The 27,904-nt window shown below is 42.9% G+C and overlaps 1 protein-coding gene across 2 annotated transcripts in view; it reads right to left on the bottom strand.

Annotated features, from left to right (window-relative positions):
- Window positions 1-598: 598 nt before the first annotated feature.
- ASIC4 (acid sensing ion channel subunit family member 4) overlaps window positions 599-27,904 on the bottom strand; it is a 396,991-nt gene continuing 369,685 nt past the window's right edge. For both annotated transcript variants that reach the window (XM_040358122.1, XM_040358123.1), the window contains exons 4-10: window positions 26,110-26,269; window positions 20,489-20,545; window positions 18,620-18,773; window positions 16,122-16,213; window positions 11,491-11,570; window positions 3,439-3,543; window positions 599-1,250 (exon numbers count right to left, since the gene is read on the bottom strand). In XM_040358122.1, coding sequence (XP_040214056.1) covers window positions 1,137-1,250; window positions 3,439-3,543; window positions 11,491-11,570; window positions 16,122-16,213; window positions 18,620-18,773; window positions 20,489-20,545; window positions 26,110-26,269 — 762 coding nt within the window. In that variant the 3' untranslated portion in view covers window positions 599-1,136. The remainder of the gene's footprint in view (window positions 1,251-3,438; window positions 3,544-11,490; window positions 11,571-16,121; window positions 16,214-18,619; window positions 18,774-20,488; window positions 20,546-26,109; window positions 26,270-27,904) is intronic.

Raw genomic sequence — 27,904 nt, forward strand, 5'->3', positions numbered from 1 at the left:
AATTTTGAGAAGTCTTACATTAATGGTTGAAGTGCTACTATTGAGGTGTACGTGTGTCCTTCTCCAGCAACCTTGCTATCTCTAATATCAACTCCTCTACTGAACACTGAGATTTGCTTTACATGCCTTCCACAAGCCCATTTTCCAGCTTTAGTTTAGCCTTTTATAGGGCTCTTCTATAGGGCCCATCCACCAATCGCCCTGTCAATTTCACTTCCACCATACATAGTGGTCATATTTTTAAAGTTAGTTTTGTCTCAGACTTAGTAGACCAAGCTAAGACATGCACAACATGACTCTATTATGGAGAGACAGTCTAAACCAACAATGTTCTGTGATATTTTCATGAAAGGCACTCCAAAACGGATGGATAATACTGGTCTCTTAAGGGTCATACCAGTAAGTCCAACCAACAAAGAGTGCTTTCCAGACTGAAATGCCTTTGTTTGACATACAATGTAAGAAGGATGCTACAGTTTCGTCCTGTTTTGTCCTGGCTTGGCGAGTAATTGGTGACCTGTGCTTTGAATGATGAGTTAGACATATCTATGTCATTGTGCCTATGGATTCATCCAGTGCTGTAATTATGACAACACCCTTTAAAACAAAAGTATTTTTTATAAACATCAGATGATATTGTTGACTGTGCTGATTGATAAGTGTACCTATTAACCATATCAATACTCTTAGACCAATCTTCCAAGATCTCCTACAATCAATCTGCCATTGAATTGTCCTCCACCAATAACCTCATCCCATTTCTGTTTGTATTTTATTTTGATGTTCTCCTTGATAATTTAGCTGCTCCTCTATAGCAGATGTTATACTTGAAAAAAAAAAAAGATAAAATAATGGGCATATATGAAGCCTACATAGCAACAGATGAGTGACTGCCCTTATATCGCAATCGCATTGTGGACTCCCATTTGACTTTAGAAAGAGAAGGAAAACTAAGGTTCTCGTACATCTGCACCTTCTAAGGTCTTCTTGTAGGTGTGTCCTTATAAAAAATGTAGTCCATCCAAATGTTGGCGGCCTAAGAAGTCACTGAGAGGCAGGCTACGATTCATAAATAGTGTTTTTCTCCATCAAGGAAACAATTTGGTTATGTAAGGTATAACCACACAATTTTGCCTCTAGCAAGCAAAGTCTTCAAATACCCCATGATGTGTGTAATGTCGATGATGGTTTGGAAGCATTGTAGTGGCATAGGCTCCTTCTGGATGTCGTCCACGGACCTCACTTGAGCTCTAGATTAAAGAAAAAAGACAAAGAGGATCTGTATATATAGCTGTCAATTGTTCCCGATTATCCAGAGACCATCCCATGTTTTGGGAGTTTTGTCTCCGGAAGTGACTCTGGTTGTATTTACAATGAGTGGGCTGCTATGGGTATATTTAATTGATATCTTATTGTCTGTATGATCTAGGCTTGTTTTTGTTCATATTTTTAAAACTACAAAAGTTGCATTTTGATAATGTGCCAACGGGATCCCTTTACCTGGCACTGGATATATGCAGAAATTCCTTTAGTTAAAAAAACGTAGCTTTTGCTGTACCTTTTAAGTTTGACTTGATATCCTTTATTAGCTAACCTATGGTATTAAAGACATAGGGCCAGATCCACGTAGACCGGCGTAATTTTAAGCAGGCGTAGCGTATCGTAGTTACGCTACGCCGCCGCTACTTTGACAGGCAAGTGCAGTATTCTCAAAGCAAAGTTGCGGCGGACTAGCGTAAATAGGCTGGCGTAAGCCCACCTAATTCAAATATGGAACATGTGGGCGTGTTTTATGATAATGTATTGTGACCCCACGTAAATGGCGCTTCTTACGAACGGCGCATGCGCCGTCCGTGAAAGTATCCCAGTGCGCATGCTCTAAATTAACCCGTAAAAAGCAAATGCTTTCGACGTGAACGTAAATGACGCACAGCCCTATTCGCGAACGACTTACGTAAACGACGTAATCGACGGAAAATTCGACGCTGGCCCGACATCCATACTTAACATTGGCTGCGCCTCATATAGCAGGGGTAACTTTACGCCGAAAAAAGCCTAACGTAAACGGCGTATCTGTACTGCGACGGCCAGGCGTACGTTCGTGAATTGGCGTATCTAGCTGATTTACATATTCTAGGCGTAAATCAGCGTACACACCCCTAGCGGCCAGCGTAAATATGCAGTTAAGATACGACGGCATAGGCGACTTACGCTGGTCGTATCTTAGCAAAGTTCTGGCGTATCTTGTTTTCTGAATACAGAAAAAAGATACGCCGGAGCATCCTAGAAGTTACGCGGCGTATCAATAGATACGCCAGCGTAACTTCTTTGTGGATCTGGCCCTATACCTTTCAGAATGCCATAGGTCCCTTCTGTGCCCAGTATGAGTAAATAATGCCAGATCTTTGGTATTAGGGGGAGGAACAGTGCCCCATTGTTGGCGTAAGTGGAAGGAATAGTGCCCCATTGTTGGTGTCAGTGGCAGGAATTATGCCCCGTTGTTGGTGTCAGTGGCAGGAATTATGCCCCGTTGTTGGTGTCAGTGGCAGGAATTATGCACCGTTGTTGGTGTCAGTGGCAGGAATTATGCCCCGTTGTTGGTGTCAGTGGAAGGAATTATGCCCCGTTGTTGGTGTCAGTGGCAGGAATTATGCCCCGTTGTTGGTGTCAGTGGCAGGAATTATGCCCGTTGTTGGTGTCAGTGGCAGGAATTATGCCCCGTTGTTGGTGTCAGTGGCAGGAATTATGCCCCGTTGTTGGTGTCAGTGGCAGGAACTATGTCTCAAGGGCCGGATAAAGACAAGCAAAGGGCCGAAACCGACCCCAGGACCGCAGTTTGGAGACCACTGATGTGGAGGATTAACCCCTTATGCCGCGTACAGACGGTCGTTTTTTGCGATGAAAAAAAACGACGTTTTTTAAAACGTCATTTCAAATGACCGTGTGTGGGGAAAACGTTGTTTTATGTCTTCAGAAAAACGACAAAAAAAAATTCGAACATGCTCGAATTTTTTGCGTCGTTTTTCAAAACGTCGTTTTTTTGTGTCAATGAAAATGATAGTGTGTGGTCAAAACGACGTTGAAAACGACGTTTTTAAACCCGCACATGCTCAGAAGCAAGTTATGAAGCAAGCTTCAATGGAACAGAGTGCCGTCATACGTGCTGAACGTAACATCGCTTTGCTAGAGCATTTTGAAAAACGATGGTGTGTATGCTACATCGTTTTTGAAAATGAAGTTTCAAAAATGTCGTTTTTTTTCATCACTTCAAACGTCATTTTTTTTTCATCACAAAAAATAACCGTCTGTACGCGGCATTAGGTTCGACAGTGAGCTTAACAAGCATGCTTTACTGCATATACAGACTGATTTTACTGTTGTGGGTTTATGAAAACTTTAACGTAAAAGCATTGTGGGCATACCCCAATAGATTTTTACCTGGTCATTCAGATCATCCATAACAAGTGTTGAAATGTTCTCTGTGGGTTTTCTTACGGGGGATGGTTTGCGTTTTACTAGTCGGTTCACTTTGTCTCGCATCACCTGAAAACAAGGCAGTAGAAAGGATCAATTTATGTTGCTTTTCCTGCATGCAGAATTAACGCCTAAGTGTAGTCAAAATAGAAAACAGAAAAAAATCCGCTTAAAGGGTCACTAAAGGCAAACATTTTTTTTTGTTATACTTACCTCCACTGTGCAGCTCGTTTTGCACAGTGTCCCCAAATCCGGTCTTCTGGGGTCCCTCGGCGGCTGTCTCGGCTCCTCCTCGCAAAAGCTTTCTACCTTCATGCGAGCGACCTCGCATGGTAGAAAGCTTTTGTGAGCGTGCTCCCGTGATACAGCGGCGGCCTTAGCCGCCGACTGTATCACTCGGCCCCGGCGCGCCGCGTCATCCACTGTGATTGACAGCAGCGCCAGCACTGCTATTAATCCGCCCGCCTAGCCAATCAACGGCCAGACTGGGAACCGAAGAAGATCACATGGACGAGCCTGGGACTTTCGAAGGGTCAGGTAAGAAAAACGGGGGCTCGGGGGGGGGGGGGCGTTACCTTTACAACCCCTTTAAGGTATGTGACTTACTATTAATTTCTGTGTCCCTTGTGCTGCTGGCTCCTGGTTTCCTTGAAACGTTCCTCCATCAATACCACCCCACCCCACACCACAGTGCAGCAGGGTTTATTATAGACAAGTGCACACTGAAATATTTCGTTTCGGAATTTATTTTGTTTCCGGTCGAATGCTCCACCCACAAGCTATAGTAGAATTCTAATGTTGTATGACACTAGTAAAAATTATATTTATTAGTTATTATTACTAGTCAACCAACATTAGAATTCTTCTATAGCCTATGGGCGGAGCATTTGACCAGAAATGTCCGCTCGCGGCAAACATAGTTTTTAGCTGCTTCGTCGAATCTTCATGTCTCTATAATGTCGAATCTTTCCTCTCTATGTTGAATAATCTCGGACTAATAGAGTTGGGTTAGGCACATTCAACCGCAGATTTGATAGACACAGATCGCTATTGTCAGTGTCATGTCGAATCTTCTATCTATATCGAACTGTTGTTGCAACGAAACGAAAATAAAGCATTTTTTATGTCGGATCTTTCGGATTCTGCCCGTTCGTTATCGTTTGTTAAAACGAATGCGAAAATCTCAGAAATTTGGACAAAAATGCATTCGGATGAAAACTAATGCACATGTCTAGGGTTTATTAGCAGTGAGGGAGCTGTCTTTGCACTTATCTAGAGTACCCAACTATGCCCACCATTTCTGCCCAGCTTCGCAGACGCAGTACTATGGCTTCTAAGAATAAAACATAGTCTATGAATGGAGTGGACAGACCTATCAATCATCTGCCTGTCCTCCATTCAGAGATATTGCTTCATTCATGGACACAGTAGTACCAGCTTCTGCAATAAAAAAATATCATCTCTGGTATAAGAACCAGGTGGCATCTGGTGAGCTTAGTCAACCCCTGGCTTCTTATATGTCTTGGATACTTAAACAACAAGATCTCCTTGCCACCATTCCCTACTCTGCTCCCACCCACCTGGGAGTTTTGGCTTTTCCTTTCCACCTTTGTGTGTTCCAGGTCCTCTTGTTACTTGTTTTTATAATATAAATACAAAAAAAAAATCCATCAGGGATAGTGGGAACCTTCATAAAAGGCACATCAGGTGTGCAAACCCAGGAACTCATTACAGAGACCTTACTGGCTCTAGAGATAGCAGAGACTATCAGATGCTTAAAGGGGTTGTAAACCTTCATGTTTTTTCTCTTTAATGTATCCCATGCATTAAGGTGAAAAAACACCTTGCAGTGTCCGGCCCTCCAGCCCCCCGTATTTACTCACCTGAGCCCCCGAAATTCCGTGGGCGTGACCCCGCGTTGCACTCTCCACGGCTTCTCGTCTCTTCATTTGATAGATTGATAGCAGCGCAGCCATTGGCTCCCACTGCTGTCAATCAAATCCAATGATGCGGACACCAGGGGGCGGGGCCGAGTCATACACTCAACGGCTATGGACGCCGAGTGTATGACACGGGAGGGCGCCCACAGGGTAACCCCCTCGGGAGAGAGCTTCCCAGAAGGGGGTTATCTATTGCGGGGAGGAGCCGCCGTGGGACCCCAGAACAGGGGGATCGGGGCCACTCTGTGCAAAACGAACTGCACAGTGGAGGTAAGTATGACATGTTTGTTATTTTTTAAAAAACGAAACCTTTATAGCTGGATTCACAAAGAGTTACACCGGCGTATCAGTAGATACGCCGACGTAACTCGGAATCTAAGCCTTCGTAAGTTTAAGCGTATGCTCAAACTGAGATACACTTAAACCTAGCTAAGATACGACGGCCTGCGCCGTCGTATCTTAGGGTGCAATTTTCCGCGCTGGCCGCTAGGTGGCGCTTCCGCTGAGTTCGGCATAGAATATGTAAATGACTAGATACGCCGATTCACAAACGTACGTGTGCTCGTCGCAGTAAAGATTAGCCGTTTACCTACGGCGTTTTCCGGCGTAAAGTTATTCCAACAAATAGCTGACCTAGCCAATGTTAAGTATGGCCGTCGTTCCCGCGTCAAAATTTGAAAATTCTACATCGTTTGCGTAAGTCGTTCGTGAATGGGGCTGGACGTAATTTACGTTCACGTCGAAACCAATACGTCCTTGCGGCGTACTTTGGAGCAATGCACACTGGGATATGTACACGGACGGCGCATGTGCCGTTCGTAAAAAACGTCAATCACGTCGGGTCACCACCCATTTACATAAAACACGCCCCCTCATCCCCATTTGAATTAGGCGCGCTTACACCGGCCCCATTTACGCTACGCCGCCGTAACTTAGGAGGCAAGTGCTTTGTGAATACAGCACTTGCCTCTCTGACTTACGGCGGCGTATCGTAAATACGATCCGCTACGCCGCCTGAAAGATGCGCCGCCGTACCTGAATCTGGCTATAAGTGTCACTTCATCCAGCATCTACCAGAACCTGAAATATTGGGATCATTGTTCCTTTAAATACCTCAGGGCTGAGTAATCGCCTGGCCCATAAACTCTTTCCATTTATATTTCCTGGAGGCCATTAGGAGTTCTTTGGAAGTTGGGTTTACAGGCTATTTGCCAGCTGGCGCAACCAGCGTAATCTCCTTTAACATACAAAAGCTGATGTTATGTACAACAATTTACTTTTTATTCTTCTGACATTAAACACAGCGATTGTGAGTTCTCATAAATGTTCTCCAATCATAGACTAATGTTCCTGATGAATAATAATACATTGATGATGAATAGCTCTCAGAAACTGTTTATCGACATTTGCTATGCTACAAGAAAATCTATTCTGCTGAGATATGAACCAACCACGCCGGACCACAATTGGTGGCCTGAATGGTATAACTAATAAAGCCTCGTACACACGACCGAGAAACTCGACGGGCGAAACACATCGTTTTGCTGGTCGAGTTCCTTGCTAGGCTGTCGAGGATCTCGGCGAGCCAAATTTCCCCATTCCCGTCGAGGAAAAAGAAGACATGCTCTCTTTTTGGCTCGACGAGATCCTCGACGGTTTCCTCGTCGAAAAGTGTACACACGACCGGTTTCCTCGGCAAAAAAACCCCATAAAGCTTCTTGCTGGTTTTTGCCGAGAAACTCGGTCGTGTGTACGAGGCTTTAGACTTTCCCACTGTATAAATTACCATACACGATATGGCCAAAAGTTTGGGACACTGTACCATCACACATATATGGGTTTGTTGGACAACCTATTAATAAGGCGATGATTCCTCCAACCCCTTTTGTCTGGTGGTTATATGGTAGTTCTGTACCAAAGACATTTAAGGTTGAATTGGTCTGTATAAAGGGATGGAACTCCCTTAAGGAGGTCGATCTATGGTGGAGGTACTATGTATGAAGACATGTTTGCGGTCTTAGACTGATACCTCTTTGGTTGCGTTGAGTACATTATTTACAAGATAATTTTTTCTAAGTGTGTGGTTACACCAGTTTGAATGTACATGCAACTTGATAAGTACAGTGGAACCTCGGATTAAGAGCATAATCCATTCCAGGAGAATGCTCGTAATCCAAAGCACTCGCATATCAAAGCGAGTTTCCCCATAGAAGTCAATGGAAACGAAAATAATTTGTTCCGCATTGACTTCTATGGCATGCAATACCGCATTTGGCCAGAGTTGGGGGGGGGGGGGGGTTACCGGGGAGACTTGGAAATACTCCAGACCAGCTCGGCTGAACTCAGAAACCCTTGGAAAGGCTCGGGACCAGAGTATTTCCAAGTTTTTCAGAGTATTTCCAAACAGCTCCGAACGGCTCAGAACGGCTCCGATCGGCTTCGGCGCCCCCACACCTCTGGCGAAATGCAGTACTGCACACCAGTGTGGCTTAAATCCTGCTTGTTGTGCGAGACAACAATCACAAACCAAGTCAGGATTAAAAAATAAAAATGCTTGTACAGTGGAACCTCGTATTGCGAGTAACGTTGTTAACGAGCGGTTCGCAATACGAGCACTGCATTTAAAAAAAACTCGGTTTGCAAGTGTTGTCTCACAAAATGAGCAGGATTCAGGCCAAAGAGGTGTGCAGTACAGCGTTTGGCCTGAGATGGGGGGGCTCCGGAGCCGAGCGGAAATGCATCGAAGGGCCCGAGGACAGCTCGGCTGACCTCGGCAAACCTCTGGAAAGGAGTCTTTCCGAGGTTTGCCAAGGTCAGCCTAGCTGTCCTCGGGCCTTTCCAGTCGTTTCCGAGGCTCTCCGGCACCCCCCCCCCATCTCTGGCCGCATGCGGTATTGCATGCCATTGAGGTCAATGCGGAACAAATTATTTTTGTTTCCATTGACTTTAATGGGGAAACTCACTTTTCTGCTCGTAATCTGAGGTTCCACTGTATTGCGAAACGCTTGTTAACTGCATTACTCGCAATTCGAGGTTTCACTGTAGTATAAAATGTTTGTTGATTAAGAAGATCAACTAGTTTCAGGTAAAATAGCCTCCTGCTTCGTCAGGGCTTTAATCAGATTGCATTTGTTAGGTATCAGTGTATCCTCATTAAGATGGTGACGATTTTCACCATTTTGCAAAAAGGCACAATTTAAAATTTACAAATATTTGTTTATTAAATCAATACAGGTTAAGCTTTTATATTTAGTAGGAATTTTGTAAAATGTGCTGTTTGTATCTGCTAATATTAATTTTAGTGTATTTTTAGCAAAAATTATGCTTTGCTAAACACTTGCGCAAATATCACAGGGCCTTAAAAATGTGTAGTACCTTTATTTTATTCTATAGGTGATGTGCTTTCAGAAAATATAAGGTTTGGGGGGTCTTTTACAAACTCTGAAAGCTGTAAGGGGAAAACTAAAACGTTTAGATTTTTAGAGACATTTTTGCGTAAAAGTCCCCCCCACCATTAGTAGATATAAACACTGCAAATTTAACAAAGTTGCCACTAAATTTCTACTAAATAAAAAAGCTAAACTTGTATTGTGTTAAAGGGACACTAAAGGAATTTTTTTTTTTAGCTAAATAGCTTCCTTTACCTTACTGCAGTCCTGGTTTCATGTCCTCATTGTTCGTTTTTGCATTCATGTTGCTGTAATTCCTCTCTGTTCTGGACACTTCCTGGTTGTCTGTTTCCTGATGACCACAGTACTGGGAGATTTCTCACGGTGGTCACTAATCAAGGAGGTGTGTGTAAAACGAAACTGGATTGGTGCTGAGGAGTTTTAGACAAAGTATCACTGCTCTCTATTGGCTGACTGCCCTCTAGTGGCTCTCTGTACATCAGAGAACCAGCAAACAACAGCAAAAACGAAACTACACTGCAGGCACATTATATGATTGTTTTTTTTATCAATTTTTAATCATTTTTAAAAGGAATCAGTTAACTATTATGTCTCTATACCCTGTAAACAGTCATTTCAGCTAAAAAAAAAATTTCCTTTAGTGACCCTTTAATAAATAACAAATATTTGTACATTTTAAATTGCACCTTTTATGGTGAAAATTTTACAATTTCACCAAAAAAGGCACAATTTAAAATGTACACCGCCCACCGCCATTATACGCAATCTGTTTAAAGAGAAATACCGTTGTTATGGTCGCAGCTAGCTATCATAACCCCGGTATCCGCTTCTTCAGTGGGCGGTCCGCTACAAGATAAAAGTGGTCTCTGCGGTGGATACGCCGCAAGATCACTTTCATCGTCGGCGGGAGAAGCCCCCCTCCCGCCGCTTACCGGAGCCGTCAGCAGCGGCGGAGACAATCCGGTCCTGTCCCTGCCGGAGGTGCAGGGCGGAAGAGACATCAAATCGTTACTTCCGCCCATCCGTCTTAAAGGGAAATTTTTTTGTTGTCATTTTTTCAAATTACATTTTTTTTTTATTGCATTTAAGTCCAAATATGAGATCCGAGGTCTTTGTAATAGGAATAAAAGTGACACAATTTAAAAAAAAAAAAAAAAAACAGAGTTAAAATAAAAAAAAAATAAAGTAAAATAAATAAGAGAAATAAATACATTTTTAAAACGCCCCATCCCGACGAGCTCACGCACAGAAGCAAACGCGTACGTGAGAAGCATACGAAAATGGTGTTCAAACCACACATGTGAGGTATCACCGTGATCGTGAGAGTGAGAGCAATAATTCCAGCCTTAGACTTCCTCTGTAACTCAAAATATGCAACCTGTAGAATTTTTTTGTCTATGGAGATTCTTAAGGGTAAAAGTTTGACGCCATTCCACGAGCGGACGCAATTTTGAAGCGTGACATGTTGGGTATCAATTTACTCGGCTTAACATTATCTTTCACAATATAAAAAAAAATTGGACTAACTTTACTGTTGTCTTATTTTTTTATTCCAAAAAAAATTTCCCCAAAAAGTGCGCTTGTAAGACCCCTGCGCAAATACGGTGTGACAAAAAGTATTGCAATGATCGCCATTTTATTCTCTAGGGTGTTAGGATAAAAAATATATATAATGTTTGGGGGTTCTAATTAGAGGGAAGAAGATGGCAGTGAAAAGTAATTTTCTAGCAAAAAACGTGTAAGAATTTAGCGGCAATTTTGTAAAAATTTGCGGTCTGTATATCTGCTAATGATGATTTTAGTGTATTTTTGGTGAAAATATTGTTTTTATAAACATTTGCATAAATATTGCAGGGCCTTAAAAATCTATTGCACCTTTTTTTATTCTTCAGGTCATGTTCTTTCAGAATGTATATGGTTTGGGGGGCCTTTTATAAACTCTGAAAGCTGCAAGGAAAAAATGAAAATGTTCAGATTTATAGAGAAATGTAGATATTTACATTTTTGTGTATGTTCAGTTCTCACCATCAATCACAAAAAGGTGCAATTCAAAATGTATAAATATTTCTAATTCATTAACCTTAACACAGGTTAGGCTTTTATATTTAACATGAATTTTGTAAAATTTGCTGTGGTTTTATCTCCTAATAATGATTTTAGTGTATTTTTGATGAAAATATTGTTTGATATACATTTTGCGCAAATATCACAGGGCCTTAAAAATCATCAGCACCTTCTTTTTATTCTACAGGCCACATACTTTCAGAAAATATGGTATAGTTTGAAAAGGTCTTTTACAAACTCTGACAGCTGTAAGGGAAAAATAAAAACGCAATGGAAAAATTGCAAAAATGGTCCAGTCAGCTGAGTTTAAAAGTGGAGCACAGGGCCTGGCAATGAAAGTGTTAAATAATATGTTAATCCCTATAGTTTGGGCGGCACATGTGCACTTTAAAGGTAAATTCCAGTCAAACAGCTAAATACAGAGGTGTAACTTGAAGCTTGTGGGTTCCCAATGCAAACGTTGGACTGGGGCCCCCCACTGTTTGCCGCACCCCTAAAATTTGTTTACACCAGCCGCCACTGGAGTGGATGTGTCATAGGGCAGTGGACAGTGTCACCAAGTTCAGTAAATTGCCCCCCAATGTGTTTCAAATAATACTTACCTCATACAGGTAATCTAATATCTCCAGAACGGTGAGGATACTCGCCCCGATAAACAGTCCCATCTGACCCCCGATGTCTCCTGATGGATAAAAATAAAATAAGATTCATCAATCCAGGCCAATATTATTTTTGAAATGTCATTATTACTACGTTTGGCTTTCAGGCCAGGAGGGTCACACTTTTCTGCCACAATGCGTTGCATCAAAGCTAAAGCTACCAGATTTTCAAAATGACACCCTAACAGCCACGCCCACGGTTAACCACACCCATATAAAAAGTCATTGCCATCTGTAGTCACACCCACAAAAGCACTCCCCCATTTTTAACACACCCACACAGACTTTTGGAACTCGACCTACGCGTTTCAGAGCTTTCTGCTCCTTTCTCAGACCACCAGAAAGGGACAAGCAGCAGTGTTCTTGTGGAGATATGCCTGTGATCTGTTTACCTAATGAGTTGCCAATTGTATTTTATTAAAGTGGATGTTTTTAATGATATACTTAGTTGGCGCCCCCTCTTTTTCTTTTTGGAACTGAAGGCAGACAGCTCCCTCCCATCACCTTTTTTTCTCTTGGTGTCAGTAAAACTTGTCAAAAGTCATTAACCCCCTTGGCGGTAAACCCGAGCGTGACTCGGGGTTGGTTTTTCATGTTAAGATCGGTATCCCCGAGTCACGCTCGGGGTGGACGTGCAGAGTGTGCAGCGGCGCGGCTTACCTTCTCGCTGGATCCACAGGCAAGTTACTTACCTTGTCCCTGGATCCAGCGATGCCACCCCGCTGTGTGAGCGAGCGGGACCTCCTCGCTCGATTCACAGTGTCCCCGTGTGCCGCCGATCTCCGTTCCCTGCGACGTTGCGACGCACGGGAGCGGAGAATGGCGCCAAATTCAAAAAAGTAAACAAACACTTTACATACAGTATACTGTAATCTTATAGATTACAGTACTGTATGTAAAAAATACACACCCCCCTTGTCCCTAGTGGTCTGCCCAGTGCCCTACATGTACTTTTATATAATAAAAAATGTTCTTTCTGCCTAAAAACTGTAGATTGTCCAAAAGTGTCCCTTTATGTCAAAAATGGTTTTAGATCAGCTAGAAAACAGCGATAATAAATTAAAATCACTTGCAGAATTGAGCGATAGCGATTTGTGGGGAAATTCGTCATAAAAAAAAAAAAAATGACAGCGACAATTCTGCAACTGAGCAAATGTCAGTGATTTTGAGTTGATTACATTATTGAATAATTTTTATTATAATTATATTATTATTTGTTATAAATATTTATAATTATTTATTATATTATAATTTATAATTTTGTTTTAAAAAAAAAAAATCATACCCGGGATGCCTACAAGACTCTTGTTTGGTCAGATTTAAGTAAGTTATTTCTAAAAATTACAGGCCTACAGTATAAAACTCCAAATTTCCTTGCAAAATAATTGTACCGCTTTTGGTACGTAATTCCAGACAGAATCATACCGCCAGGGAGGTTAATGCTGATAGCAGAGGAACAGAAATTACGCTTAGGGGTTGATTTACAGGCATACCCCACAAGTACACAATGGGGTTTATTTACTAACGCTAGAAAGCGCAAAATCAAACTCACTTCTGCATAGAAATCAATGAGCTTCTAACCTCAGCTTGTTTAATTAACCTCCCTGGCGGTATGATTCTTTCTGGTTTTAGGTGCTGAAAGCGGTACAATTATTTTGCATGAAAATTTGGCGTTTTACAATTTAGGCCTGTAATTCTTAGGAATAACTCACTTAAATCTGTCCAAACAGGAGTCTAGTAGACATATCGGGTGTGATAAAGTTTGAAACACAAAATCATAAATTATAATTTACTAAATAACTATAAATAATTTTAACAAATAATAATAATATAATAATAATAAAAATTATTTAATAATGTAATCAAATCAAAAACACTGAAATTTGCTCAGTTGCAGAATTGTCGCTGTCATTACTTTCAGTGTTTGATGACGAATTTCCCCACAAATCGCTATCGCTCAATTCTGCAAGCGATTCTAATTTATTAAAACTTTTTATTATTATTATTTATTATTAATTTGTTCCGTTCCATTTGTTTAGATGCAGCATTCATTATTTTGGATAATTTGTAGCTTCGGGAATAATTTATATGCGTTAAGTTCACTAACAGCCAAATTTGAAAGGAAATTCCAATACCTATAATTGAATAGTTAGTTATTAGTAGTTAGTTATTAGTAGTTAGTTATTATTATTATTAGTTAGTTATTAGTAGTTAGTTATTATTAGTTAGTTATTATTATTATTAGTTAGTTATTAGTAGTTAGTTATTATTAGTTAGTTATTAGTAGTTAGATATTATTAGTTAGTTATCAGTAGTTAGTTATTAGTAGTTAGTTATTATTATTATTAGTTAGTTATTAGTAGTTAGTTATTATTAGTTAGTTATTATTAGTAGTTAGTTATTAGTAGTTAGTTATTAGTAGTTAGTTATTAGTAGTTAGTTATTATTAGTTAGTTATTATTTAGAATTTTCAAAATGTTCTTTCTTATTTTCACATTTTCTAATTTATGAATTTTCGAATTTACGAAATTCTAAATTTTCTAATTTGCGAATTGCGATCATAACGAATGACCCGAAAAACAAAACAAAAAAACCGTTGAAACGAAAACAAGCTATTTTTTCAGAAATGCTCATGTCTACTAAATGCAGTTGCGCCAGAGCTTAGTACATAAGTCAAAGCTCTCTGCGGATACTCCGGTGTACTTTGAAATTTGCCGTGTCGTATCTTTATTTGTAATTCACAAACAAACATACAACGGCATTTGGCTAAGATCCGACAGGCGTATCTTAGGATGCAATACTTTGGCGGCCGCTGGGTGGAGATCGCGTCGTTTTCCGTGTCGGGTATGCTAATTAGCTGTTTACGGCGATCCACGAAGGTACGCGCGTTCGTCACATTCTCTTACGTCGTCGCTAGTCGGCTTTTCGCGTCGCAAAGTTACGGCTGCTATTTAGGTGGTGTAACAATAGACAGCCCATGTTAAAGTATGGCCGTCGTTCCCGCGTCGAATTTCAATTTTTTTTTTTTGCGTAAGTCGTCCGGGAATACGAAAGGACGTAACCCACGTAGCCGTTCAAAAAATTACGTCGGGGCGACGTCATTTCGCGCAAAGCACGGCGGGAAATTTTTCAAATCGGAGCATGCGCAGTACGTCCGGCTAGGGAACGCGCCTAATTTAAATGGTATATACATATTCGCCAGCACACCAGGGATCATTTAAAAAAACGTCCAAAAATTTAATGCATATCTATTGATCCAAAAAAGCAACGTTTCGAAGCCGCGCAGGACCTCTTCGTCAGGCAAAAAAACACGCCCCATTTGAATTAGGCGGGCTTGCTCCGGAAGGCTTTACGCTACGCCGCCGCAAGTTTACACGCAAGTGCTTTGTGAATCAAGCACTTACGATGAAAACTTGCGGCGGTGTAACGTAAAGGGGATACGTTACGCCGCAAAACAAGTACGTGAATCTGGCCCGCTGTTTCTTTATTTTCCTTGCATGTGATTGGGTATTATTTGCAAAGTGAAGCATTACCTCATTTGCTAAGCTCTGGAGCAACTGCAAAGTGCTCAGTCTATTTCCCTTTAGTAAATCAACACCTTGGACTCTTGTTTTTAACCCCCCTGGCAGTATTCCCGAGTCTGACTCGGGGTAAGATTTTTATACCAAGAGCGGTATCCCCGAGTCAGACTCGGGCTCGCCTCGCTGCAGCCAGAGACAAAGTTACTTACCTTGTCCCTGGATCCAGCGATGCCGCCTCGCTGTGTGAGCGAGCGGGACCTCGTTTGATTCACACAGTGTCCCCGGGTGCCGCCAATCTCCGTTCCCTGCGACGTTACAACGCACAGGGGCGGAGAACGCCACCAAATTCAAAAAAGTAAACAAACACCTTACATACTGTATACTATAATCTTATAGATTACAGTACTGTATGTGAAAAATACACACCCCCCTTGTCCCTAGTGGTCTGCCCTGTGTCCTACATGTACTTTTATATAATAAAAACTGTTCTTTCTCCCTGCAAACTGTAGATTGTCCATAGCAACCAAAAGTGTCCCTTTATGTCAAAAATGGTTTTAGATCAGCTAGAAAACAGCGATAATAAATTATAATCACTTGCAGAATTGTGCGATAGCGATTTGTGGGGAAATTCGTCATAAAAAAATAAAAGTAATGACAGCGACAATTCTGCAACTGAGCAAATTTCAGTGATTTTGAGTTGATTACATTATTGAATAATTTTTGTTATAATTATATTATTATTTGTTATAATTATTTATTATATTATAATTTATAATTTTGTTTTTCAAACTTTTTCATACCCGGGATGTCTACTAGACTCTTGTTTGGACAGTGAGTTATTCTTAAGTATTACAGGCCTACAGTATAAAACGCCAAATTTCCTTGCAAAATAATTGTACCGCTTTCAGCACCTAAAATCTGAAATAATCATACCGCCAGGGAGGTTAATGGCAACACCTCCACAGGTTTTTTTTTAAATAGGACCCGCAGTCACCTTTTCACAGGGAAGTTTGCTGCAGCAGGTTATGTACAATTTTAAGGGGAACCACTCACCGAGCAGACTGGCCAGGTCATACGCTTTCTTCTGCTCTATCGTTCCGTAGTTCAGAGCTTCAAAGAAGATATCCAGCACTAGGAAGTTGTCTCTGCCAAGGAAAAGAGTGTGAGAAGTTTGTACCGCTTGTTCACACACAATGCACAAACCATGTATCTGGATGAAGACAGCATTAAAGCTCACTGCTGCTCTCTCTCCTTATGCAGGGTGACTGGTCTTGTCTCCTCCCCTTCCTGTATTTTTTCTGCAGGCATCCTGTAGTAGGTGGAGCCTGCTGGGCCCCTCCCGCAGCTTTGTCCTCTGCACAGGCTATTATGGTGATGGTGTCACCGCTACTTTTACAAGTTATTAAGTGGGTTTTCGAAGGCATTTGGTGCACACAAAGTGGATTTGTATCCTTTGTGGCTACTGGGGAATATATTTATATATATTTTTTTGCACTGGGAGTTTTGTTTTAAAGAATAAGTGTATTTTTAACATGCAGCGAAGGTATCCAGTGTGACCCCTCATCAATTACTGAGGCCCCGTACACACGGCCGAGGAACTCGACGTGCCAAACACATCGAGTTCCTCGGCCAGTTCAGCCCTGAAGCCGCCGAGGAGCTCGGCGGGCCGAGAGCTCCCATAGAACAACGAGGAAATAGAGAACATGTTATCTATTTCCTCGCCGAGCTCCTCGTCGGCTTCCTCGGCGAAATTGTACACACGGCCGGGTTTCTCGGCAGAATTCAGCCAGAAACTCGGTCGGAAGCTGAATTCTGCCGAGGAAACTGGTCGTGTGTACGGGGCCTAACAGTACAAACAAATGGCAACCACCCCAACCTATTACTGGCCTTTGCAGCAAGGAGCACTTGGAAGGGCGATACATGTCAAAAGACAACAAACAAAAACTCCCAGCTCACTTACCAGCCAGCCTGCAACCATTTGCAACCGAATTGACCTTGTCTAAGAATTCACGTTAAAACTGAAAGGTTAGGGGAGAGGGTGAGGGGCGCACTGGATACCTTCACTGTCATTGTGCTATTGCTGAGTGTCCAGTGCACCCCTGTACCTTTTGGGATGGGTGGGCTCCCTCCAGGGATACCTGCCATTAAGCTATCCATTATTATACACACTATATTACCAAAAGTATTGGGATGCCTGCCTTTACACACACATAAAATTTAATGGCATCCCAGTCTTAGTCCGTAGGGTTCAATATTGAGTTGGTCCAACTCAACAGCTTCAACTCTTCTGGGAAGGCTGTCCACAAGTGCAGTTGCTCCAGAGCTTAGGAAATAAACAGAAGCTCTGCTGACCTCTGTCATTCAATCAAGTGCAAGCAAAAACATTTTTTTTCCTGGCATGTGATTGGGTAATCTTTGCAAAGTGGACATTTACTAAATTCTGGAGCAACTGCACTTGCAGAGTGCAATTGCACTTTGCAAAATGCGCAGTTTATTTAGCTCTAGTAAATCAACCCCATAGATCATGGGTCTTCAAACTATGACCCTCCAGTTGTTCAGGAACTACAATTTCCTTCATGCCTAGTCATGTCTGTGAATGTCAGTGTGTTACAATGCCTCATGGGATATGTAGTTCTGCAACAGCTGGAGGTCCGTAGTTTGAGGATCCTTGCCATAGATCATAATAGCCTAAGTGCACTTTCTGACTGTAGTATACAGTATTTCTATACAGAATTTTATTGGCTATTGATTGAATGGTTTTACTTTTTATGTTTTTGAGGCTGCCCTTAAAGTTCCACTTCCACTTCTTAATACTTCCAACATGTACAGTATGCCTTTTTTTTTTGGCTCTACATACCTTATTATGGCTATTTTCCACCCGGTTTCTTGGCACTCACTCCTGCAGGAGTAGGCGTTTCTATGCAGAGGCGCAATGTCAGCTGGGACTTCACCCAGATGATTGACGCCCTTGAGAAAAAGTTCCCCCCCTGCGCCCCCTATTGCGTAGGCACGTCACGAGAGCCACAGAGTTTCCGAAAGTAGCCGAACTGCGAGTCAGCTCTACACGCCGTATAGAGCTGACTCGCAGTTCGGCTACTTTCAGAAACTCTGTGACTCTCGTGACGTGCCTACGCAATAGGGGGGCGCAGGGGGGGAACTTTTTCTCAAGGACGTCAATCATCTGGGTGAAGTCCCAGGTGACATTGCGCCTCTGCATAGAAACGCCTACTCCCACGGGAGTGAGTACCCGGAAGCCGGGTGGAAAATAGCCATAAAAAGGTATGTAGAGCCAAACAAAAGGGCATACTGTACATGTTGGAAGTATAAAGAATATGATCTTATATACATGTTATTTGGGTGAACCTCCGCTTTAAGGGGAGACCAGTTTTCTACCCACCCTGGAGGTTCAGGTAACTTCAGCGGCCAGAAATCTGCTATGTGGTGGATTTTTAAGTCAGGGGCCACTATAAAGGATAATATACAATTCTTTAGGGGGCCTTATAAAGACAGGGCCACTTTAAATTTCTGAGTTGAAAGGGCGGAACTCTTACCGGATATACGTCTCGTTCCTGTTGTATTTTTTGGCCAGGTAGCGGGCGGATCCTTTGTTGGGGATTCGAACCATGGAGATCTCTTTGTTATAACGGGTCAGGTTACAAGGTGTGGGGCAAAGACATCTGTCGCTGGTATCTTCCACAGAGTCGTCTGTAAAGGGGAGAAGGAACCACTAAGTAGATGGTGGGATAAAGTTAGTGCATACAAATCCCATGGTATGGATCTCTGAGGACTGAGCTTCATCATGCCAGAAGTTCAGCACCTTGAACCCTAACCAAAGGCAACAACTTACACACAAATTAATAACAATTTCCCATAAATCGGGTGGACGCCAAAAAGTAAACTAGTATCTGTAACGGTCACCACCGTCTACAACCTTCCATCAACCCACGACAGCTCATCTGACACTCCAACCATCCAACAGACATCAGACATCCCATTTCCCAGAATAACTAGAACTTGCTCTGTTACTGGTTTCAACTGTATGGACACTTTTAATGGTTAGCTCTCAAGTTTATATACAGTTTTAATGGCATGTTTCAGTGATCACAGGAACAATCAAACTCTCCACCCACACATCACACCCTGGGGGGGCTTCAATACACCTTCAGATGGCTAATTGCTAAACATTCCAGACATTTCGGCGCCGGTCTATAATTAACATGACCTAGTCACTGCACCTGAGAAGTCACATTCCTTCATTAACAGAATTCAAACAAAACACCATCACACAATGTTTTCCCCTCAATCCACATCTTTTAGACAGACGGTCTGTCTCCGACAGAAAAGTATTCACACCTGAGCATCAATAGGCTTTAAACAGTGTTATCACACAATGAAAGGCCTTTCAAGAGCCAGCCTCATTTAACATGTCAACAGTCTACACAGAGAGATGAGTCATAGAATAAACCAACACTTTGCAATATCTCAAGATCCTGCAATATAAGCTATCAGTAATGTCCCCTGTCCTGTAATTTAGGATATAATTTCTCAGTCACCCTATGGCCCTATCAGACATAAGGTGACCCTAGACATAAGACTCCTTGGTGACGCCGGTACAGGAGTACCCCTCATCCTTCCAAAGTCTCTGTTTGTCACGGGTCATTCCGTTACAGTATCCTTTAATGCCGCGTACACACGATCGGATTTTCTGTCGGAAAAACCTTGGATGATTTTTTCCGACGGAATTCCGCTCAAGCTTGGCTTGCATACACACGGTCACACAAAAGTTCTCTGAACTTCCGACCGTCAAGAACGTGGTGACGTATAACACTACAACGAGCCGAGAAAATGAAGTTCAATGCTTCCGAGCATGCGCCAATTTTTTTCCGAGCAAGCTCTGGAAATTTTGCGCGTCGGAATTGCTACAGACGATTTTCCATCTGAAAATTTGAGAACCAGCTCTCAATCTTTTGTTGGCGGAAATTCTGACAGCAAAAGTCCGATGGAGCATACACACGGTCGGAATTTCGAACCAAAAGCTCACATCAGACTTTTCTTGTCGGAATTTCCGATCGTGTGTACGCGGCATTACTCATAAATCAAAAATACAATCTTTAGCAGTCCAAAACAGCAACCTATAACATCACAATTCCAAAACCCCTCCGTGTAGCATGAAGAATTGAAGGGAAATATGGCCATGATGGATCTCTCGGCTACCCATACAGTTAAATAAATTGTTCTTGGCAATTTGCTAATAGAGTGAACATTTCAACAGTATAATAATTTCTCAAAACAGCAATCTTCAGCTTATTACTGCAAATATTTCATGTTTTTAGACACAAGTCGATCGTTACCATCTGCTTTATTAGGACGATTAAACGTTAGCGTCCTACAGGACATATAAACGGAAGATTCGCTCGTACCTAGTGTGTTGTCAGCACAGGCAGTGTACTCCTTGGGAGAACAGATTGTTTCATTTCCTATAAAAATATGATAAAATAACTATTAGATAAAAATTAGAACTGATGATTTAAATATATATATAGACACACACACACAAAAGAAAGTACACCCCTCGCATTTTTGTGAATATTTTATTCTATCTTTTCATGTGACAACACTGAAGAAATGACACTTTTCTACAATGTAAAGTAGTGAGTGTACAGCTTGTATAACAGTGTAAATTTGCTGTCCCCTCAAAATAACTCAACACACAGCCATTAATGTCTAAACCACTGGCAACAAAAGTGAGTACATTCCTTAGTGAAAATGTCCAAATTGGGCCCAAAGTGTCAATATTTTCCAGCACTGCCTTAACCCTCTTGGGCATGGAGTTCATCAGAGCTTCACAGGTTTCCACTGGAGTCCTCTTCCACTCCTCCATGATGACATCACAGAGCTGATGGATGTTAGAGACCTTGCGCCCATCCGCCTTCCGTTTGAGGATGTCCCACAGATGCTCAATAGGGTTTAGGTCTGGAGACATGCTTGGCCAGTCCATCACCTTTACCCTCAACTTCTTTAGCAAGGCAGTGGTCATCTTGGAGGTGTGTCTGGGGTCGTTATCATGTTGAAATACTGCCCTGCGACCCAGTCTCTGAAGGGAGGGGATCATGCTCTGCTTCAGTATGTCACAGTACATGTTGGCATTCATGGTTCCCTCAATGAACTGTAGCTCCCCAGTGCCGACAGCACTCATGCAGCCCCAGACCATGACACTCCCACCACCATGCTTGACTGTAGGCATGGTAGACTGGTCCTCACCTGGTTGCCGCCACACACGCCTGACACCATCTAAACCAAATAAGTTTATCTTGGTCTCATCAGATCACAGGACATGGTTCCAGTAATCAATGTCCTTAGTCTGCTTGTCTTCAGCAAACTGCAAGCTTTCTTGTGCATCATCTTTAAAAGAGGCTTCCTTCTGGGATGACAGCCATGCAGACCAATTTGATGCAGAGATTTAGGCCTAGATTAACGTAGGGCCGATCTACGTTGCGCGGACGTAGTGTACCGTATTTACGATACGCCGCCGCAACTTAGAGAGGCAAGTGCTGTATTCACAAAGCACTTGCCTCCTAAGTTACGGCGGCGTAGCGTAAATGGGCCGGCGTAAGCGCGCATAATACAAAGTAGGCTGTAGGGGGCGTGTTGTATTTAAATGAGTCTTGACCCCATGTAGATGCATGGCCGAACGAACGGCGCATGCGTGCGCATGCTCAGTATCACGTCGTATTTACGCCCAAAGATACGTCGGCTCAATGCCTGTGACGTGATTGTAATTTACGAACAGCCCTATTCGCGTACGACTTACGCAAACGACGTAAAAAGATACGCTTGTTCCAACGTCCATACTTTGCATGGGATGCGCCACCTAGAGACCAGCTTTATCTTTACGCCGGCGTATCTCTAACGTAAACGGCGTAACTAATTGCGACGGGCGCACGTACGGTCGTGAATTGGCGTATCTAGTCATTCGCATATTCTACGCCTAACTCAACGGAAGCGCCACCTAGCGGCCAGCGTAAATACGCACCCTAAGATACGACGGCGTAGGAGACTTACGCCGCTCGTATCTTAGCCTAATTTAAGCGTATCTGGTTTCCAGAATACGCTTAAATTTACGACGGCGCAGATTCGGACTTACGACGGCGTATCTACTGATACGCCGACGTAAGTCTCTGAGAATCTGGCCCTTAGACATTAATGGCTGTGTGTTGAGTTATTTTGAGGGGACATCAAATACAAGCTGTACACTCACTACTTTACATTGTAGCAAAGTGTAATTTGTTCAGTGTTGTCACATGAAAAGATAGAATACAATATTTACAAAAATGTGAGGGGTGTACTCACTTTTGTGAGATACTGTGTTAATAAATAAATATATATACCGTATTTATCGGCGTAAAACGCGCACTTTTTTCCTCTTAAAATCAGGGGAAAATCGTGGGTGCGCGTTATACGCCGATCTGCGCTGTCTGTGCGCCGCCGCCGACATATACCGAGCGCAGTACACTCGGGTACACTCGGCTAAGCTCGGCCATGCTCGTCTCCGCTCGCGGTCACGCCCTGTCCGGCCTCCAAGCCTTTATGCGAGAGGAGCCGAGCGTGGCCGAGCCTAACCGAGTGTACTGCGCTCGGTATATGTCGGCGGCGGCGCTCAGAGACAGCGCGGGAGAAGCGGGGAGGACACCACCAAGGCCGCAGACGGACGCCGGACCGGACAAGGCCGCCGATGGACGCCGGGCAAGACACCGACGAGGGGCATTCAAACTGTAAGTATTTATTTTTTTTCCTTAAAATTCCCTTCTAGGTTTGGGGTGTGTGCTATACGCTGGTGCGCGCTTTACCACAATAAATACGGTATAATATATATATATATATATATATATATATACACACACACACAAAGTTTGTATTATTAAATATTTATTATTAAATATATTCTATATTTTAGTATAATATACCATTAAATAAATATTCTTGACATTTGTATTGTTTTACAATAAATTCACGGTTTACACGATATTATACAAACAAGTTCTTTAAGAAATAGACTTGTCAGTCAAACAATATTCTTGACATTACATGACATTGATAAGTGCTTATGTACATATGTTAAGTTATTTAAAAAAAATAGCAGATTGTAAGCTGTCATAAGCAGGGCCCCCCCAACCCCCATTACGGTTGGGGCTATTAAATCCTGTAGGACAACAGTAACAGGTTCATGTGTTAGCATGACTTTGCAGAGATATGTTATTTGAACAAAACTGATGTTCTACCATCTTGGAATTTCTTCTTGTGCAGTGTAGAGAGACAGTTCATCTCCGTATTCTACAGTGGGGAGCTAATAAGGTGTTCCAGGTCCTTTAGCGGCCTAAAGGTCCGGGTCTTAAGTGGTTAAATAGCAAAAAAAAAACACAGCAGTGATAAAAAAAAGAAATCTCTATTTGTTTGAATAAAATTATATAAATTTCATTTGAGTACAGTGTTGCATGACTGACCAATTGCCAGGTAAAGTAGTGCAGTTCCGGAAGGAAGTGGTTGAAAAAATGAACAAAATTTTGTTTTTAGCAATATTGTGTTGGGCTGCACAGGTGAATTTTTTTCATCTCATCAACTGGAAAAACTCAATGAAAAAAATGGCTCCTGTGCCACTGCAGGAAATGTCTTGATGACTGTTGGGAGATTTTTCCCATGAGGTATACAGTACATGAAAGGGAAGAATCATCCTAGAGTTTTCTAAATGAGCACTTAATGAACGATTAATTTCCTGCTTCTATTAAAGAGAAGAGCGACTATTAACAGCTAATAGTTTCTTCTTTGTGATGATGGCGTTGAGCGATCGCGTGACACAAAGAGATCGATCTCATTAGATACCAGTAGCATGACTGTACATTATCTCCTACTTTCGTAGTCCTGGACAGGAGCACACAGATGTTGGTGGCAACGCTGTGCCTGCATGCAAACCCTGCAAGGTAGCGTTGTCACCCTAAAACGGGGGAGGGGAATTTAAAATGCATAATATAATGATAAAAAAAAAAAATCTGCAATCCAGCAAGGTAATCTCTATCCTAATACCTATATACTAATGCGAACTGGCAAAAAATAAGCTCCGGTTTACACTGCTGACACATCATTTCCAATAGGTGCCGCATTATTCAATGCAACCCAAGTCGCAGTGGAAATAAAAGTTTTGTGCACTACTTTTCTGCAACTTTGGTGCAACTTGAGTGCCATAGACTGCGTGACCGCGCTATATCCGAATGATGGCTACAGCGCAGCTGCACTTTTCTGGGAGGCCGTCCTATGACGTCCTCCCGTCTCCACGCCCCCCTGCGGCACGCATTGGCAGTGATCCGTGATTTCTACGTGCTTGGGACGCTTCAATCACGGAGGCTCTTTACCACGTAATCAGCTGTGTCGGCGATCCTCCCCTCGCGCTATGAATAAGCACTCTTGAAATTCTGAAACGCGTCTGGTCCTGTATTGCGTTGTTTGCTGTGGCTTGCATTTTTTGGATTATTACCTCTTTTTAATAAAGGCATTGATTTTGAGTGCAATGAGGGCACTGATCATCGGTGCAGCCCCAACAGTGTCTACCAGTGCTGCCAATCAGTGCCACCTATCAGTGCTGCCAATCAGTGCCCACCAGTGCTGCCAACCAGTGCCGCCTGTCAGTGCCAATCAGTGGCACCTATCATTTCCTCCTATCAGTGCCCATCAGTACTGCATATCAGTGCCCATCAGTGCCTTATATCAGTGCAGCCTCATCAGTGCAGCCTATTAGTGCGACTATCATTGCCGCCTATCAGTGCTGCATATAAGTGCCCATCAGTGCAGCCTCATTAGTGCCTCCTCATCAGTGCAGCTTCATCAGTGCCAATCAGTGCAGCTTATCAGTGCCCATCAGTGCAGCTTATCAGTGCCGCCTCATCAGCGCACATCAGTGAAAGAGAAAAATTACTTAATTACAAACTTTTTTACTAGAACCTAAGAAAAACAATCTTTATTTTCATTTGTTTAGCAAAAAATTAAAAAACACAGTGGTGATTAACTACCGCTTGATCTGTCTTAAAAAAATTATAAAGATTTTGTTTAGCTACAGTGTTGCATGACCGTGCAATTGTCATTCAAAGTGTGACAGTGCTGAAAGCTGAAAAATCGGCCTGGGCAGGAAGGGGGTGGAAGTGCCCGGTAGGCAAGCAGTTAAATCACAAAAGTCGCAAGCAAGTAGCAAGGAAGTCGCAAGCAAGTTGCATGACTTTGGAGTGGCAGCAGTGTGAATAGAGCCTTTACCTAAATCTGATTACCTAAGTCTAAATGGGCATGACTAAGGCTGGGGAAAAAATCGATTTGAATCTTGAATCGAGTTTGCAAGGGCAAATCGATTCAGATTTTGACCAAATCGTTTTTTTTTTAGGTGTTATTTTTCCATAGGACCGGCGCTCCTTGGACTAGGCGGAAGCTGCGGGCAGGTCCAGGATCGCGGCGAGCTGCGGGCAGGATTTTTTAGGCGAGGCCGCGGCTTCGGCCTAGTACGTGGCCTTTTCCCAGGATCGCGGCGAGCTGCGGGCAGGATTTTTTAGGCGAGGCCGCGGCTTCGGCCTAGTACGTGGCCTTTTCCCAGGATCGCGGCGAGCTGCGGGCAAGATTTTTTAGGCAAGGCCGCGGCTTCGGCCTAGTACGTGGCCTTTTCCCAGGATCGCGGCGAGCTGCGGGCAGGATTGTTTAGGCGAGGCCGCGGCTTCGGCCTAGTACGTGGCCTTTTCCCAGGATCGCGGCGGACTAGGCCGAAACTTAGGACGGTGTCCATCAAGAAAAAAAAACTCGATTTGAATCGTGAATCAAGTTTTTTTTTAAATCGCAGATTTTTTTGGAGGGCCAAAATCGCCCAGCTCTAGGCATGACCTGGGGTAACATTCTCAGGCTGCCTTGTTACAGGGGTGGAAGTTGGTAATACTTGACGAACAAACATCACAACCGGCGTGCCCTAGAAAAAAACAAAAAAAACAAAGAGGGTCTCCCGCCCCGCCCCCAGTACCTGGCATATGCACCATCCGGCAGTCGCACTTCCTCACCACCGATTCCTTCTCACACTGCAGCCGACAGGCAGAGATGCTGTATGTGCTGTACCCGGGCAGGAACACCTCTCCTGGGACCGGGGCTCTGCAGTTTCCCCAGGGCTGGGGCAGGTAGGTCAGCTGTGATGCAAAATACAGATTTGTATCATTAAAGAGGAACTGCAATCTTCTCACATCATTTCTAATAAAAACACCATTGCCATTCTGAAGCTTCCCTCCAACCACTTTGTATATTATTTTATATATACTGTGATTCTGTACTTGCCAAATATGCTGCACAAATCTCCCTCCATTGAGTCTGGCTGCAGCCATTTTAACTGTGGGCAGCTATCACTTCCTGGATTTACACAGACACACACAGAGGCACATCTCCAGCTCTGCAGCTATCATTGGCCCTCTTATGACTCACCCCCCCTGTCCTTCCTGGCATACTCTCGCTAGAGTGAGAGAGAGAGAGCTGTGTATGATGTCATGAGCCTAGGCCAATGACCAGGTAAGAAACAGGAAGTGGGTTGTATAAGGGATTTACTGGAAGAATTTTTTTTTACTATCCAAAGTTAAAACAACAAGGGCAGAAGATTTGATAGATGGAAAAATGAAAAATATACTGAAGTTCCACTTAAAGAAGTTGTAAATGAAAAAATGTTTTCACCTTAATGCAATCTATGCATTAAGGTGAAAAAACATCTGATGTTGCCGCCCCCCCCAGCCCCTTGTTTTACTTACCTCACCCCTCGAAAGTCCCGCGCACGGTCCCGAGATCCTCTTCGCCGCTCAGCCTGGCCGCTGATTGGCTAGAGCGAATGGATTGAGAGCAGCGCAGCCATGGGCTGGCGCTGCTGTCAATCACATCCAGTGATGCGGCGCCAAGGGGCGGGCCGCTCGCTAAATCACGGGAGCGCGCCCGTAATTACTCACCACCATGCGAGCTCTCTCACATGACTGTGGTCAGTACTTGCGGGGAGGACCAGAGACAGCCCCCGAGGGACCCCAGAAGACCAGGATCAGTGGCCACTCTGTGCAAAACGAACTGCACAGTGGAGGTAAGTAGAACATGTTTGTTATTTTAAAGGGATTTTTTTTTTCCTTTACAACCGCTTTAAATATTAATTACTTTACTATTTGATAAATTAAAGAGCAACGCAGGCTAAACTATTAAATCACCTTTTACTTCTCTTGTGTACACCTTCAAAAGTCATCATTTAAAGTGACTCTAATAATAATTTGAGTGACTTTAATTTAAAGTGGTTGGAAACCTTTACATATACCCAGTGAAGTGACTGGCCTCAGGTGATATATAGAGATCCTCCTGCATAAGCTGTACCTGTTTATCGGCAGAGAGTTCAGAAAACGGGGCAGAGAGCTGAAGTTATACTCTGCAGAGCTCAGTGAGGAGAACTCTGAGAGCTGATTGGATGGAGGGAAGGGACACACCCAGGGCAGCCATCATGAATTATGGGGCCCCTTACACAGCTTCAGGCATGGGCCCCCTGGAGCAGAGAACCGGGGGTGGGGGGGGGGGGGGGTGCTGTGAATTGAGAAGCGGGGGTAGTACAAAAAAAAGAAGAAATAAAGAAAAATATATATAAAAAAAGGGGGGAAGCCCTTAAAAAATAAATAAATAAATAAATATATATATATATATCTATATCTATATATATATAAAACTCAACGTGTGTGTGTATGTATGTATGTATGTATGTATGTATGTATGTATGTTCCAGCATCACGTCCAAACGGCTAAAGATATTAACA

The sequence above is a fragment of the Rana temporaria genome, chromosome 6 (assembly GCF_905171775.1).
Source record: "Rana temporaria chromosome 6, aRanTem1.1, whole genome shotgun sequence".
NCBI classification, from domain to species: Eukaryota; Metazoa; Chordata; class Amphibia; order Anura; family Ranidae; genus Rana; species Rana temporaria.